At 33.0% G+C, this 16,983-nt stretch overlaps 2 protein-coding genes across 2 annotated transcripts; one reads left to right on the top strand and one right to left on the bottom strand.

The window, feature by feature from the left end:
• On the top strand, positions 1-1,562 carry LOC140042910 (uncharacterized). The gene is made up of 4 exons (XM_072087729.1): positions 1-15; positions 448-632; positions 714-962; positions 1,052-1,562. Exons 1-4 carry the CDS (start codon positions 1-3, stop codon positions 1,560-1,562), a joined length of 960 nt encoding a protein of 319 aa, XP_071943830.1.
• A 4,571-nt stretch (positions 1,563-6,133) lies between these two features.
• LOC140062691 (forkhead box protein K1-like) lies at positions 6,134-16,299 on the bottom strand. Its single transcript, XM_072108998.1, has 7 exons — positions 15,901-16,299; positions 9,974-10,165; positions 9,112-9,412; positions 8,820-9,013; positions 8,183-8,351; positions 7,781-8,057; positions 6,134-7,634 (listed from the first exon to the last, which is right to left on the bottom strand). The coding sequence occupies exons 1-7, from the start codon at positions 16,260-16,262 to the stop codon at positions 7,195-7,197; spliced, it is 1,935 nt and encodes a 644-aa protein (XP_071965099.1). The 5' UTR covers positions 16,263-16,299; the 3' UTR covers positions 6,134-7,194.
• Between the last annotated feature and the right edge of the window lie 684 nt (positions 16,300-16,983).

Here is a 16,983-nt window from a genome sequence, read left to right as displayed (position 1 = left end):
ATGTGTTCTGCGCATGTCAGTTGTGCTATCATGACGATATTTGATATAAATGGTTACTATAGCATAATAAACATGCGCAGAGGCGAATAATGAGTTCTGCGCATGTCAATTGTGCTATAGTAACCAGTTTTATCGAAAAATAAAAAGGTCGAAAATTGGCAATTTTTTTGAAAAATCCCTGTACTATATATAGTACAGGGAAATTTTCGAAACATGGCCGATTTTCGACCCTTTTATTTTTTGACGTAAATGGTTACTATTGCATAATAAACATGCGCAGAGTCGAATAATGGATTCTGCGCATGTCAATTGTGCTATAGTAACCAGTTTTATCGAAAAATAAAAAGGTCGAAAATTTGCCATTTTTTGAAAAATCCCTGTACTGTACTATAGTACAGGGAAATTTTCGAAACATGGCCGATTTCCGACCCTTTTATTTTTTGACAGTTTAAGGAAGACAGTGGAGTGATAAGTCAAAGTCATGCTGAACATGTCGCAAAGTTGTGGAACAACCTGGATGCTTATGACAAAACCATTAAGCGCAAAGCACGGCATCAAGATTACCTGACGAAAGGCAGGTTCAAGAAAAGTAAAACTACTTCCGTAATACCTGGTGTCGAAAGCACTCGACGGTAAGGCAGTTTCCAGCGTTTTTTACTTTGTTGCATGATGTGTCTTAAATCTAACTTGTTTCTTTGTTTTTTTTTAAAAAGATGCTTCTTAGGTCAGAACACCGGGCCAGCTCAGTGGCCGGACTGCAATCGATATATGGAGTGCATTATTACAAAACTATGTGAAGCGTATCCATCTACCGTATCTATCGAAGGTAAACGTTTCCAGCGCTGGCCGCTCATTACCAAAGGCTACAAGAACATTCGTCGGAAAGTGCTATCGAATGGACACCTGATGTTGTTTGCTAAGCTTCAGTTGATGGAGATAAATCGTACGACACTCATCCAGTGGTGAGTTTTTACTTGTTATTGATTGTTATTTTACGCTACAGTAAATACATTAAAGTTTATAAATACTGTGTTTGATTTATTTTCAACAGGTACAACAGAACGTCAAAGAAGCAAGAGCGGCAAGTGTTGGAATCTGGCATCTCAGCAACAATACCCAAACTTGAACCTTTAACCAAGCCAGCGGTGCTAAACGTTCATACAAGCGCTCCATCTTTCACATTTGTCCTACCGAAAAACACTTCCGGCCTAGCGACTCTAGGAAACAGACCGTCGATCCCAGTTCCTGGCGAGATAGCAAAACCACCACCATCAGTCCCTGAGGCTAGCAGTACTCGTATTCCTAGAACTACCCTCTTGTACAGAAAACGAGTGGCTAAAGACATATCGGAAGGGAAACCGATCAAAATATACAAACCAAGAACGTCTGCGATTGTGTGCTCAAAGTGTAAGCAACCAAGATTAAATAAGAACCACACTCAGTACTATGGAAATTGGTATTGTGCTGCAACATCTGATGTGACTTTTAAAGAATGGAAATCGGCTATGGTTGCCATCCGTCGCCTTCGTCAAGAGAGGAAAAAAAAGCAGCAAAAAGAATGATTCCAAATGATTGTTGTAGCCATGGATAGTTTTTATACTGTTTCGTATATCTTCAATTTTTATTTGTTCTGTGATTTTATATTCACTTTTTACAAAATATTTGTATTTTATGCAATTTGGCCATTGGGCCACCATATCTAATGGTATTCTGAATGTGCAGTAAAGTTAATAATAATAATAAAAAAAAAAAAGTTTTTAATGCTGCCAAATCCAAAGAGCAATGATTAATGTTGTAAATTATTTTGTAATTTTTATAAATTACATTCAGTTTTAATTATTACATTATAATTTACATTATACCATTCATTGCACTTTGTATTTGAAGGTCCCAAGCCCTTACAAAAAAAGCAGAGGGGAAACTTTTGCAGTTGAGTGTACATTAAATGGTGAATTCTATATTCTTGTCAAGACTATTTCCTTAGTAGTGTAAATTCTCAACTATTTTATATTTATTTCAAGAGCAATTCCACTACAATTCATTTTGATGTGAATCAAATAATTCATTCCACCAATTCTAATAATATATTTTGATAATAACTCATACTATAGAGGTTATTATCCAGTAACCTTCAGTTACTCCTCTTACAGTTACACATATCCTATGATACCATGTGGCCTAGAAAAAAAGCCCCAGACAAAGTTAACGGTAATTTTGTCTAAATTTTTGAAAAAGGCTAACTTATCAAACTACTTGGAATATGGTTGGCCAATCAGAAGTCAGGGTGGGTTTTTTAAATAGTTACATAGTATTTAACATATATATACAATTTTGATTGACAATTGTTCACACCCTAAAAACACAACAAAAAACGTCTCGTCATATTAAAAGAACTAACAATTAATACAACATACATATTGTAGTCGAATTTACCGTGTTTTAAAAAACAAAATTCATGTACTGTAGTACAAGGATTTTTCGAAAATTGGATAAAAAAAATGTCGACTTTCTCAACTTTTAACAAAAAATTTAAGTCTTATTATTCTATTATTTAATATTTTTATTCATTTAATACATCGATCATGTGATAAACCCCTAAAATTGACAGTTTTTAGTATGCCGGTATTCAAAACAACCTCCTAGATTCTTGGGTCCCATTGGCCAATTGTCTAGTTTCCTCATTATCTAATGACCCAGTCCAATTCAGTTTTAATGACCCCACATGGCTCTGTCCATTTCTTGTCCATTTATTTTTGCGTTCTTTACCGTTTCGAGTGAGAAGATTGAGCTGTACCCTTTGCGCAGGGAAATTTTCGTAAAATGGCCGATTTTCGACCCTTTTATTTTTTGACATAAATGGTTACTATTGCATAATAAACATGCGCAGAGTTGAATAATGGGTTCTGCGCATGTCAGTTATCATAACCATATTTGACCAATTTTCGACCTTTTTATTTTTCGATAAAATTGGTTCTTGTATTTTTACTTAAGTTTTAAGTATTAATTTAAGAGGGAGAATATTCAATAATAATATCATTACGGTGTTCACATAGTCTCTCTCTAAATATTCCAGAAATAAAATTAATAACTAAACAAGTTTATGTGAGTATTGAATAAAATAATTATTGACAATTATTCGTAGGGCAGTACCAAATTATTTTATGTTTAAAACAACAACATTACACAGCTTGCTGTGCAATTAACACCATTGTTGTGCACTTGAATGGGTTTCCTATGACATAATAGGTGTTAATATGTCAATTGAGTGAGTCTTTCATGGCATTTGTAGTTGAGTTAGTCTTTGGTGACAATAGTAACACCAGGGAGTTGTACAACTCCCTGGTAACACACACTTATAATTGAGTGGTATTTTGATTTTTGAATTTCATATTTCTAGTTAAAATTTTTAATATCACAAGGTGCATCATTCCCTAAATAGTCCAAAATGCTAAAAAAGTGATTTTTGAAAAATGTGTCAGTTGAGTCGTTCTTTCATGACAGGGCAGGAATTTTTTCGAAAAATGGCCAAAATATCCACTTTTTAAAATTCAATAATTATGTGATAATATTGCCATATATGCGTATATATTGTGTTATCATCATCTTATAGAGCCATAGGAACTAGTTATGTTAAAAAATTAAAGGGTCGAAATTTGCCCATTTTTTTATTACGCGCATGCATAATAACTAATTAAAGAGTCCAAATTTTGCCAATTTTCTGTACTATATACAGTACATGGATTTTTTTCCTAAAAAATCGCCAAAATATCGATTTTAAAAATCCTTGTGCAATTACTTTTCTTTTTAAACAAGTTCATTATTGATAACTGATTACTATGGCACTATAACATGATAACGCAATATATATGGATATATAGCAATATTATGACATAAAAAGTTTAAAGTCTATATTTTGCTAAAACATCTTTAAATCCCTCAATCTTTAACGAAAGGAATGTATACAACAACTATACAAGGTTATAATGTCCATTTAATATTAATAATGGTGACTGCAAGATTTGGTTGTTTCATTATTTTTATCTTTATACAACAATAAATCATCTCAAAGTTGCATTAGTATACAAAACACTGGATTAAGAAGAATAATACCAAAATAAATTTATAAACACAAATAAATTTAAACCAATAAGCCTCAATAGCATAGTTCTACAACTATATTTATAGTTTCCCTCCATTTAAAATAGACAACCTTCTATTGTAAACCATTAATAAGGTGCGGGCGGTGGCTGGGTCAAAACCACAGAAGAAACATCCATGCATTTAGTACACTTTGTACAATTGAATGCGAGGATAAATGGCAACAACTGGGGATTGAACTTTACAATTGTAATAACAATTAGTTACCTTTAACATAAAATTTTAAAAATTATATTTTAATTTTTTAATAAAATATTGTCCACTGACTTTAGGCCTACAAGGGTGTAAATATTTCAAAATTGTCCCTTTTCGATTTAATTCACTTTAATTCATATTACAATACTACACTTTGTATTATTGTATTACACTCTCTAATCGTTTACATTTGTTGTGTAACACTTTTATAACGAGATGCCTCCTACGGTAATAAAAGAATGGCGTACGAAGATTGGTTCCCACTAGGACGCAACGAAAAAACGTCGCGCAATGCAAGTGACTTGACAAATCACAAGCAATGGATTATTCAAACCGTTACTTGCGGTACGTCACAAGTCATTGCGTTGTGTCCTTGTGGGAAACAAACATAGTTAAGGTCATAAGAGTAAATTTAATAGGTCCATAATCACACTAGTTAATATTCCTATATCAGTAAGGATTAACAGTAAGTCATTGAAGAAGTACCCCAATTTAACGGCGGCTGCACAACCCAAATTGCAACATTACCATTTTCAAATTTACATTCATTGTTTAAAATACATACATCATTAATATGTACTATTTTCGAATCAATTGTTGTTTGAGGTGAACATTTGTTACCTTACAGAAACCTGGCATTAGGTATGAAAATCACAAGTAATTATTTTCTTTCGTTTCTTTAAAAAATATATAGAAAACAGGAAGGGAACAAAATAAATCAAAACAGAGACCAGTTTACTATTAAATTGGGAGGCAAATGGTACAAAGGGTATTAATACTCTATACATTATTAACATTTTCCTTTTCTAAAATCATATTTAACAATTTTCAAACATCCCAGACAAAAAGTACCATAGCACATTCTTTAAAAAAGAAAAACAAATCCATCCAATAGAATTTTAATATTATATAAAAAATTATAATTTTCAAACTCATTTGATTCCACAATTTTTTTAAAATTGTTTTTTAAACTAATTTTAAAATTACAATGCAGCCACATAGTGGCAGTAAAATATTTGTAAATTAAATCATCTGATTCACCATTACGATGAGAAAAAAAAACTGTTGAAGATCGTTTATTTCATTTTCAGGTACCAAAACAAGATTATATATTGATTTTTAAATCAGGATTCAATTAAGTTACAAAAAGTAAAGTATTATTAATAAATATTTTGAAAGGATTTCAGTCGGATTGATTTGTAAAGATTACTTGCTTTCTTATTGTTTACATTTGGATTTATTCCAGACAAATTATTCATCTGGGTCTAATGTATATTTTATATAATATGTGTTAGTAATACTATAAACTCACCTCCCTAGCAAAACAATATAAAACAACCAATATAAAAAAAAACCACAGAAGTCGTAAACAAATTTAACACCTCTTTAAATAATTTATACATTTAACTATGGGTTCATGTCAAATTATTTTACTACATTTACTGCAGTAATTGCATTTTATTACTGCAACTTTATGATGTTGTTTCAATGTAGAATTATACTGGTCAGTCACTGCAATAAACAGTGTGATGATTAAAAGAGTAAACAAAATCTAGTTACTGCAGTTACCTGCAGTAGAACACGTGTTTACAGTATGATACCAACATGATTTGTATGTCACTTGTTAGGCATACAATATTTACTTTCATTATGACCTAGTTACATCAATCCAACATGCACCATAACACAGTTGACTGGGAACAAAATATTCTGCAATGTGCTTACTATAGCTAACTAGCTTCTTTAAAAAAAAACACCCCTAATATACTGGATATTCATATTTTTTTTATATAGTATGCAAGTTTATTTAAAAAAAAGAAAGACTTGCCATCCAAAATCATTTCACTCATCCCAAAGCTATGCTTTGTAAATTGTATTTTCCCTTATAAAAACATCCTGACCTTGTTTCTTTTAGAATAGAAATCAGTATCAAATTAAATTCTTTGTATTGCTCGGAATGTAGAACACAAGCGTTTTGTAGACTATCCAATCTTTATGATAATCAGAAATAAAAATTGTCGCAACTAATGTAACAGTATATAAATACCCAAGCTGATGTTTCAACAAAATCACCTAAACAAAACATTTAAAACGGGATAATTTAGACCACCATCATACATTTACATAAATATACTATTTAAATTAGTATATATTTCACCTTAATTACTTCAAAATTCATCAAAATTTGGTTACAATTGTCAGCAAATTACCAGCTGCTAGAGAAAGTCGTACTACAAAAAGCGCAAGAGTTATACCACAAAGGGAACTAGAGAGTGTAATACCAAAGAGGCAACTACAGAGTTTAATACTAAAGAGGGCAATATTTATAATAGATACGGTACTTTAATAAATTTACATAGGTTTGCATTTGAAATCAATATTATAGCAAGCAATGAGCGATGACTTTTTTTCCGATGGATTACTATTTGAGCTTACATGACTTTAATTTGATGTACCTCCCAGTGTATATTTTGAATTTTCAACAGCTATAACGCATAAACCACTTCATAAACGAAAAGAAAATTAAATTCAAACGTTTTAAATCAAGATCACCATAAAATCTTGAAGTTTGTATTTCAATGGACAAATTGTACAATGTGTATTGATTACCACAAGATTAAATTAAATCACATCACAAGACGTTTTTGTTCGTACACGCCTTGTAACCTTGTATTTCAGCCAAATTTTAGTCAGTAGCGAGTTAACGTGCCGCCGGCCTAGATTAATTTAAGGGTGGTAGATGACATAAAGCAAGACGCGGGAACTATACACTACAACACGCACGTTGCTGTAGAGGTTTTCCTCTTTCTTCCCTATTCAATCACATGCTTCTTTCGTTGCTCATTCTTGGTTATCAACCTTAAATTTCTTTGTTTCGTCACTCATCTCTATGTCTTGACCTCCATTGAAAGGTCGTTTCGACGTCTGCTGTGAGCCTGTATCTGTAGCTGACTGAGCCAACATAACTAAGGATGAGCTCGTCTGGGCTGTAAATGGCTGTGAGATGATAGGCAGTTGCTGCGAGATGGTTGGCAGTTGTTGCGAGATATTCGGCTGCTGTGTAATTATAGGTTGCTGCTGCTGCGAGATTATAGATTGATGCTGATAATTCGTTGCCAGCACCAGATGTGGTTGTGATAGGGTCTGTGTGTGGGTTGGCTGGGCTTGATTAAGCAGTGTTGGTACTGCTTGCACCACCTGTGTTATTTGCTGCTTTTCTTTCAGTGTGGGTATGGCTTGCTGCACAATCACTGATTTCATTATTTCCTCCTTCGATAATTCTGAACAAAAATTTATAAATGTTAGTAATTTTTCCGTTTTAGTTAAAACTCACACACACACACACACCTTTGAAAATTCTATACAACCAGATTTTGAGCTCAAAGAGTGTATTTACACTTAAATCACTTAACGTATATCTACTTACCTTTCTCTTCAACCTTGAATTGCTGCGGTGTACCATTTGCCGACTCTGAACTAGCAACAATCACATGACTTGGGTAGCCGTTGGTGGCAGTGCTCGGTGCAATAAACGTCGTTCTTGATATCATGGGTGCAACAGCAGGCATGACATGCGTGGCCATATTTAGCGGGTGACTGACTACGCTTGTTGCTATCACTGGTGTCGTGTGTTGATGCTGGGCCTGTAGCACTGGTTGCGTGGCTGTACTTACTGGACTTAATACATTACTTGCCTTCATTCGCTGAAAGCACAACATTAAAATATAAATTTAGGGAGCACACGCAGCAGTATTTATAGCACATCTAGCTGCAGCTTCACTCTACACATATTTGTTTAATTAATTATGATGAGAACTACAATACTAACCTCCTGAACGGATGCAGTTATTCTTTGATGATCTAAAGGAGCAATGTTTTCCACAGTCTCTTCTCTAGTTGCTACTGGCAACAAGACAGGTGATCCTTCCCTTGATAGGCTATCAGGTGTAAACGTACCTGGGAAATTAGTGTGGTGTGTCGGTGAAACTGGTGCTGACCTGATAAATACATATTAAATTATTATAGGTAAATACATGAGGCATTATGGGTCACTACACATTACATATTATTGGTAAATAAATGAGGCATTATTGGTAAATACACAAGGGCATGATTGGAATACATGAGGTCTTGCAGTACAGTAGAACCTACATTTTACAGTACGAGACCAGGCTGCCTTGTTTGCCTACTTTACTTACAGCATGCAGCTGTCACTAGCTAGGCCTAGACTTATCTAGGTCTAGCCTACTAGAAACGTATATGCAGGCTGTACGATGTTTAAATAAAAAAATCAATGTTCAATTTAAAAACAGTCGACGCTGTGTCATGTTTGTTGTTAAATTGTACCCTCAATGTAAGAAAATAATATAAATATATCAAAAAATTACTAAAAACCGGTCATTTTATGCGTAAGTAAAATCAGGGTACGTAAAACGAAGGTTTTACTGTAAATTGGTGACATTTACCTGGAAGAAACGCCTCCAAATGGTGTTCTAAAGCAGGGTACCCCTCGTTGCCTACGCCGCCTCCATGCTTGTTCCGTTAGCTTTGCTTCTGAAGCTGGATCTAAACGCCAGAATGATCCTTTACCAGGTTCCTCTTGAGATCTTGGAACTTTTAGGAAGTATCGATTTAAGGACAAATTATGCCGAATAGAATTCTGGAGAAAAAAAAAAATCAGTGTGTAATGATATTAATATATTACTGTAGTATAATAGCATAGATGGCTAAGAGAAAGATTTTGAAACAACTTATTACCTGCCACCCTTTATCTGCAGTCCTATAGTATGGATACGTTTTTGTAATATATGCATAAATGCCACTTAGTGTTAACTGTTTATCCTGCATCGACGTGATGGCTTGTACAATAAGTTGAGCATACGAATATGGTGGTTTTGTATCCTCGCGTGGGCTTCCCATATCAGCCCCTGATACAGGGCTCTCGGATTTCTCTTCCGTAGCCGCTGCAGCTGCTAGTGCAACAGCACGCAGGTCAGGAGTAAGACTGTGTCTGTGAGTAGAACCGGATCTTGGACTTGTAGGACATGAATTAACAGCACTATAAAGAAAAAAAGAAATGATTATACATATTGCGTTGTTGTGTTTGTAATTTACAAACTAGAGATGGTAATACCTATAGGCAAAAATTTGAAGATTTACCAATAATAAGATTTGTTAAAGACACTAGACCTACATTTGTTTGACCTAGTTTAAGGTCACACTACATTTTATGTAAAAGTAAATACTATATGGACCTATTGCGATAATTTAAATTAAAAATGTAAAAATTAATTCTATTATAATAATTTTAGCGGCCCGCTATGAATCCGAACATGCATCGCGAGCGGATTGATATTTTCGTATTGCAATGTACCCACTTCTATCGATTGCGTGAAAGGGTAACCAAATAAAAAACCGTAACTTTTCAGCTAAAATTTTGTTTTTTAATTTAATTTTGTTTTTTTAAATTATTTATGCTTTTCATCTAGCTTAAGGAAATGAGGTTGATATTGCCATCCATCAGCTTCCAATCAAGGTCTTATGATCAGGATTAGTTCACACTGTGCATTGTAGTGATATATTATTAATTATTTTGTTTAGCAGTTCAATCGCACATTACCTTATCGTTCCTGTGGGTGATGGCATCGGGCTACCAAACCGAACTTCAGGGGGTGGTATGTCAATTTTAAGTGGTGGTATTCGTTTCTTGGTTGGGCTTTTATTTTTTGGTACTGGTGGCACTGGCGAATTTTCATCTACATAAGCTTTGAACATTACCTTGATGTTTGTACTAGGAAAACGCAACAAACATCTGAAAAATACAATGTACATTTGACAAATTAATTATTAAATAATTCAAATACAGTATATATACAGGCCTCGCCTTTTTGGCGTGGGAGCACGGTCACTCACCTACCACACACCTAAAATCCCTGAGGTGTGCCATTTACAGCACACTTAAATTTGGTTAACTTTAACACACAATTTAGATACCTACAACATATAGTACCTGTGTGTAGGTGGAGTGCAATTTGTTGCACATCTGTAATTTTCAAAAGACGAGCCATGCAATATCATGTTAAATACTGTAGTACACACCTTTTTCAGAATTGTTATTAACCTTGCTTTATTCATATGTTTATAAAAATTATTTATTATACACAGCGCCTTTGATAAATGTTTGAATTGGCGCCATATAAATTTCTGTTGTTAAATACATGGTACAGTAAATTACTTTAATAACAAAAATAATTTTTGTTTTTTACAATTTTTACATCATGAAAAGACAATACACCCTTATAATGTACATCTTCATAAATCACACTTTACATAAAATATCCTTGTTTTCATCAGTGCTCTAACCGATGCAATTAGTTTTGTTTTGACAGTAGTTCATTTAAATGCAAGTACTTTCACTACATAACAACTCCATGGTGAATAGGCAATGACATCATCAATTACATTCCATATAAGGTATGCATTTAAACCGGTTGAGATATCGGTCATTTGAATGCTAAATTAACGTGTGCTGCAGCATTACTGCTAATGTACAGTAGCCGGCTACCGTAGCACTTTCAGTTGCTAAATCAACAATCTTGAATAAACATCTTTCTTTCTCTTACTCTCTATAGATCTGTTTCTATTATTATGAAATAAATAATATATTTTATATCTTTTGGGCTGGGTCTTATATCAATAGACTCATTGTTTAAATGAATGTATTGTATATTTTTCTAACTTAGAATTAGAACTATATTCAGATAAATCAATATAAACATATCATGGATGATTTTGGTCAGATAATGTCTCTACTACCCAATGTGGATATTAGGATAAAATATTTCTATTACACGTATTGTAGGATACATTATTTCTACTTTTACTACAGCATCTGTATATCTGCATCCTTAACATACACACTAACTGCCTTTTTTACGCCCAGATGAGCCACATATATATAATATAGTTGTCCTAGTTCAGTAATAATTCAATTCCCTGGGCTACAAAATTCTCAATATCATCGAATGTGGTGCAAGAAAAGTTCCACACATGTGGAGAAATCAATATAAGAAAACTAAAAATGTCTGACAACATAGACAGTTGCGCGCATAATGAAGGTTGAACACCAGTCATGTATGAATTAATATTTTAAAGGAATGTACCATGCTGCATAGAGCACAGACCGGAGTTTTCGACTTCCCCCTTCATGTCACTTAATCTTTGTTAGGGACTTCACTAACCAATCACAAACCTCAATGTCATGAACTGACCAATCATTGTCCTTGTTGTTGAACATTGAATTTAACTAAAAACAATTAAATTTCCTTCTCAGAAGCCTAAACATACATTGAAAAGTGGATACAATATAATGACATTTGGTTTGATCTCAATTTGCATTGGAAAGAATCCAACATACTGTATACACGCAATAAAGAAAATTTTAAATTGGATCCATCCCAGTACTACTGTATTTTACATTGTGAAAATTGGATACATCCCAGTACTATTTTACATTGTGAAAATTGGATCCATCCCAGTACTATTTTACATTGTGAAAATTGAATCCATCCCAGTACTATTTTACATTGTGAAAATTGGATCCATCCCAGTACTATTTTACATTGTGAAAATTGGATCCATCCCAGTAGTACTATTTTACATTGTGAAAATTGAATCCATCCCAGTAGTACTATTTTACATTGTGAAAATTGGATCCATCCCAGTACTATTTTACATTGTGAAAATTGAATCCATCCCAGTAGTACTATTTTACATTGTGAAAATTGGATCCATCCCAGTACTATTTTACATTCTGCACAATAGAACAACAATGACTGGATACAATCTAACCGATTAATTATGTTGGATTGTTGTTTAAGAAGCCATCTCTCGAGATTATGTTTTTCAGCACAGGATGCATTAATTATGCAAACATTGTATCAAAACAATGTTTCTGACCATCAATGCAGATCTCATGAATCTTTACATTTATCAAACACAACATACAGTTTATATTAGCTAACTAATGGGTATAATTTGATGAAGCAAAATTACTTAATAACAGTAATAAAAAACTACTGTACTATACATTAATATTATGAGATAAAAGATGGGAGATTATAGATAGAAAGAGAGAATGATGATACAGATGATGCATAGATTACCGTACAGTATGTAGGAGGATTATTGGTGTACTACTAGAGGGTAGATGGAATATACCTCTATCAGTACTGTATTGTAGATGAGTCTGATTTACAAAGAAATTGCAAAAAAAAATTGAAAATACAATTTACATATAGTGCCACACACACTAACTAGTTAGTACAGTAGTAGTTACTGTATAGTAATACCGTACAGTATAGTAATACCGTACAGTATCTAAGCATTATGCTATACACTTTACTATTTATAACAGGCCTAGTATGATACACGTGTTTAATAGCACGTACTATATTACTTTTGATATCAACACAACTGTACTTCTGTTCAACTTCCTGTATCATAATCACAGTTATCATGATTCATTCCGTGCCCCTGTATCTTCCGTTTTTTAACTTCCAAAGGGAGCCACCACAAGGCCATTGAACTTTTTTTTTTCAAGTTCCGTCAAGACCTGGATTCAAATCAAATATGTTATTCTCTATATGGATGAATGTGAAGTGAATTGGTTCGTGCATCATCAGTCCTTGATTCAGATTGAATTGAATCTGGACTTTTGCAATAAAGGGAAAGCAATTCTGTATTTTACCGGTACCGGAACAACATGAGGAAGTACGCATTATTTAATATCAATAGTAATACTAGCTTAAAATATTATACACCCATCCATGACCAGAATATAAATTACTGTATTATCCAAGTACTACAGTAATCAGAGTAAATTTATTTTTAAACTTGTACACTCTCTTTACTGTTCTGTAATAGCCATTCTAATAGACATGACAAAGAATTATTTTCTTATAATATAGGTTTCGGTTTCCTTCTGTAAAGTATATGGATTACTCTACTATTGGTGAAAAAAGTAAAAAAATTGTTGTTTTTTTTTCTAATTTTATTGAAATGTCATCATTCATTACATAGGAAATTCAAACAAAAATATTCATTCAGATCGCTATGTTAGTTCTGTTAATTACAACATTGCTAAGGTATGTTTTTTTATTAGATTAATTGGTTAGTGATTCAACAAACTTGATAGGCCAAGGTCCATAGCAAGAATCAGGTTGCAATTTTACTGTCAAATCCTTGCTGTATAATCGTGTTTTAAAAACAATAATTAGAGAAGTAGAATATTATCTTGTGTACAATAAATAATCTACAGTACAATATTTATTCAATTTACTGCAGTACAGATTCACTGGCCTGTAAAACATAGGAAAGGCTTATAAAACCTAAAAACCATAGTTTGTTTTTAAAAATTGTTTTTTAGATAAAATAAAATGTCTTTATTTTATTAATTACAGTAAGCGGATTGAGGTTCATTTTGAAGTCAAGGTGGAAAATTTGCCAGTTAATATTAAATAGGTTATTTTATTGCTGTTGTAAACAATATTAAATATATTGTTAATTAAACAACAGCTAGATATTTATTCTTACACAGTATGTTGCATCTTGATGGTAACTCTACAATAGAACACACTAGTCTTATAATAATATCTTAGCTAGCAGTACTGTATCTAGTAGTAGTAAGCAACATATTTTGAGTAGCAGGGGAAAGACCTAAAGAAAACAGGAAAACAACTGTGTTCATGAACTAACCTACAGCCATGACCCCAATGACCTTTACATCACCATGCTTGCCGGTCGGTATTCCCGAGATACAACATAATGAATACCGGTTTCAATCCACGTGGAAAGCACCATGAGTCACTGTTAGTATTATTGGTTAAATGTACTTTTTTACTTTTGAATATTTATAAGATCTATGTTAATTACAAACATTGTTAACGTGTATAGTATTATTTTATTTACTTATTTTTTATTCCTAATAAATTATTTGATAATTATTCAAAATTTATGACACTATTCTCAGGTGGTCTTCAATTGGAGATCTTAGCCAGCTCTTAGCACTGTGGACTTGCATCACTTAAATAAAGAATAAACTACCCTGAGTAATCTATTAATATATTTAAGTACCTGTAATACTTTACACAGTTATTACCACACAGCCATTAATATATATTCAACCTTACACATCCTTGTTTTTATCTTATACTTACTTCAATGAATAATTACAGTGTAAATAGTTACACATTCATTTAAATCATGTTACTTGTTATTGCAGTTCTATTTCCATTATTGTGGATGCAATGACGTCACTAAAAAAAGTGCATTCTTCAACAGGAAGAACGTATAAATTAAACAAATGAATAATTAACAGCATCATTGCTGGGATGAGTTCAAAGGTTATTTCATGTTGATACACAAACAGGTCTGTAAAACAGTAATTATATACTCTACATCATTAAATAGATAATATTGTACTAGATGCATGATGGCTTGTTTTCAAGTATTCTGAGAAGTTATCATACACTTGAATTTCACAAATGCTTCATGTACAGTAAAATATACAAATAAAGATTTTTAAACCATTTACTTTTTTTTCTAATCTTCATTATCGCTTGCTACAGTAAAGATGAGCGATTTTTATTATTATACTTTTATGTTGTATATGGTATAATAAATGTACTATTTGTATGACATGTAAAATATGTCTTCTGGTTTCAAAGTCATAAATTTGTGTGCAGACTGACTTCCTGAAATTGGATGCACAATATCATATTTAATTTTTATTAGATTCTACCGTATACAGTGCATGTACTATACTTCAATTTAATAATAGTATAATAACTTTAGTCTATCTGCTTGTGCCACGAAAATGACATGGATGGTATTTAAAAATTATTAAATGCACCGAAACGCTGAAAAACAAGCCCACATGAATGTACAATGTGGGATCGCACGATTGATGAGTAAAGGACCTCCTGTAGAGCTATTATTATTAACAAAAAAGATCAATTGCGTCTTCAATTTTTTAATTTGAAAACATAAAATATTCAACTACAATAATTAACAATATCATATATGTTGATTGGTAGAGAATTTAATGAACAAGAACTATTTGATATTAGAATGGTTAACACAAATATTAAGCCAGACTTTAGGCCATGAGAGGCGGCTAGTATTTATAAACAACACTTAAGTCTTTATTAGGCGAATTCTCAGGGTGCATTGTGATGCAAATGACCACATCCGAAGCCCAACAACACATGGTGGTGAAATTGCCCCCTCAACAAATCTGGAAATATCAAAGTACAACTATCTATTCAGACTGAAAATGAGAATACTGTTTATATTATAAATGAAATCAATATGTGACACGTTCAGTTTCGTAGTATGCGTTCAGAAACGATTATATTTTATACTATTTTGCTATCTCTTCTACCTTCTGATCGCTTCCCGCACACACAGCGTGGTGTGAACACACATTCGGCAAAAATATACCATTTAAAACGTTCAAATTTAGGCAAAAGCACAAATGATACTTACGTTTTAGGTAATTGTAAAGGTGGTGCACCCCTTCTCTGAAAAGAACCATCAACAAATATGCCGTTTTTACCATTACAGTTCATAAAGAAATTAGGGGGTTCGTAAACAATCTCCACATGTTTACGAGATATGAAACTCGAATGCCCCATGTTTACATCCACCTCGCCTTGTCTGCTGTTCCGTCCGATCGAAACACGAGTTTTCCTCATCACAAACTCAAATTCTCGACCCTCTAGTTTAGCGAGGATAGGACCCTTCTCTTCATCGTCTGCCCAATTTAGCCTTGTAGGGCTTGCAGGAGCAGATTTTAGGGCTAAAAGTGCCCATGCATCGTTATCAGAGGCTGGTCTGAAGCTCGCCATTCCTACCACCGTCCCCGAGGGTAACAAAATGGCCGACAAGTAAAATAACAGCGCTGTACCTTCTTTCAAAATAACATAGACAATCCCACAATGCATTGCGTTGTTTATATATCTTTATAAAGGGCAGTTTCTAGAAAACGTAATTATGCATACGTGGAATGGGGTTTGTCCCTGAATGTAAACAAATCCACGCTGTAAACAAACGACTGTGATAGGTCATCGATGTTGTTGTATTGAAATCGTTGTATTTATAAGTTGAGATGAGACTGCAGAAACGTAACGACTTTACATAAGAATCTAAAAAGTTAGCGTAGGTTCAATATAATGCTCAATTGTATATGAATGAATTTACTTTAAAAAATAATTAAATATAGAAAAAAATCTATATTGAACTTTATTTAATATGGTAATGAAATTAATTAATAATTAGTATTTGGCCCTTTAAAAAAATTTAAGTCCGTTAACACATTATTTATAAACGATTCATATCCACGGACTGATTTTGTCCTGACCCCATTGCCATTCCACGTGGATTTTATATTCATGTCAATTTGGCTACGATATATTAAATATATTTCAGTGCCACTAGTAATGCTAAAAATAGGCGTCTAGAAAACGGATTAAATTACTATGGGTAATTGATTGAAACTTTCCGGTCATACTGTATACAAGGACGGAGCATGAGGATACCTCCATCATGGACACAGTTGTTTTCTATTCC

This window comes from Antedon mediterranea, chromosome 1 (genome assembly GCF_964355755.1).
Source record: "Antedon mediterranea chromosome 1, ecAntMedi1.1, whole genome shotgun sequence".
NCBI lineage: Eukaryota > Metazoa > Echinodermata > Crinoidea > Comatulida > Antedonidae > Antedon > Antedon mediterranea.
This window is presented reverse-complemented; position numbering and strand designations above follow the sequence as displayed.

Bases quoted from the DNA above. Each gene is read 5' to 3' on its own strand.
- LOC140042910 (XM_072087729.1), top strand. The intron at 633-713 runs GTAAGGCAGTTT...TTTTTTAAAAAG, and splicing joins GGTGTCGAAAGCACTCGACG to ATGCTTCTTAGGTCAGAACA. The intron at 963-1,051 runs GTGAGTTTTTAC...TATTTTCAACAG, and splicing joins CGTACGACACTCATCCAGTG to GTACAACAGAACGTCAAAGA.
- LOC140062691 (XM_072108998.1), bottom strand. From the start codon at position 16,262: ATGGCGAGCTTCAGACCAGCCTCTGATAACGATGCATGGGCACTTTTA. The intron at 9,413-9,973 runs GTAATGTGCGAT...TTTTCTTTATAG, and splicing joins TCACCCACAGGAACGATAAG to TGCTGTTAATTCATGTCCTA. The intron at 9,014-9,111 runs GTAATAAGTTGT...TTTTTTCTCCAG, and splicing joins CTGCAGATAAAGGGTGGCAG to AATTCTATTCGGCATAATTT.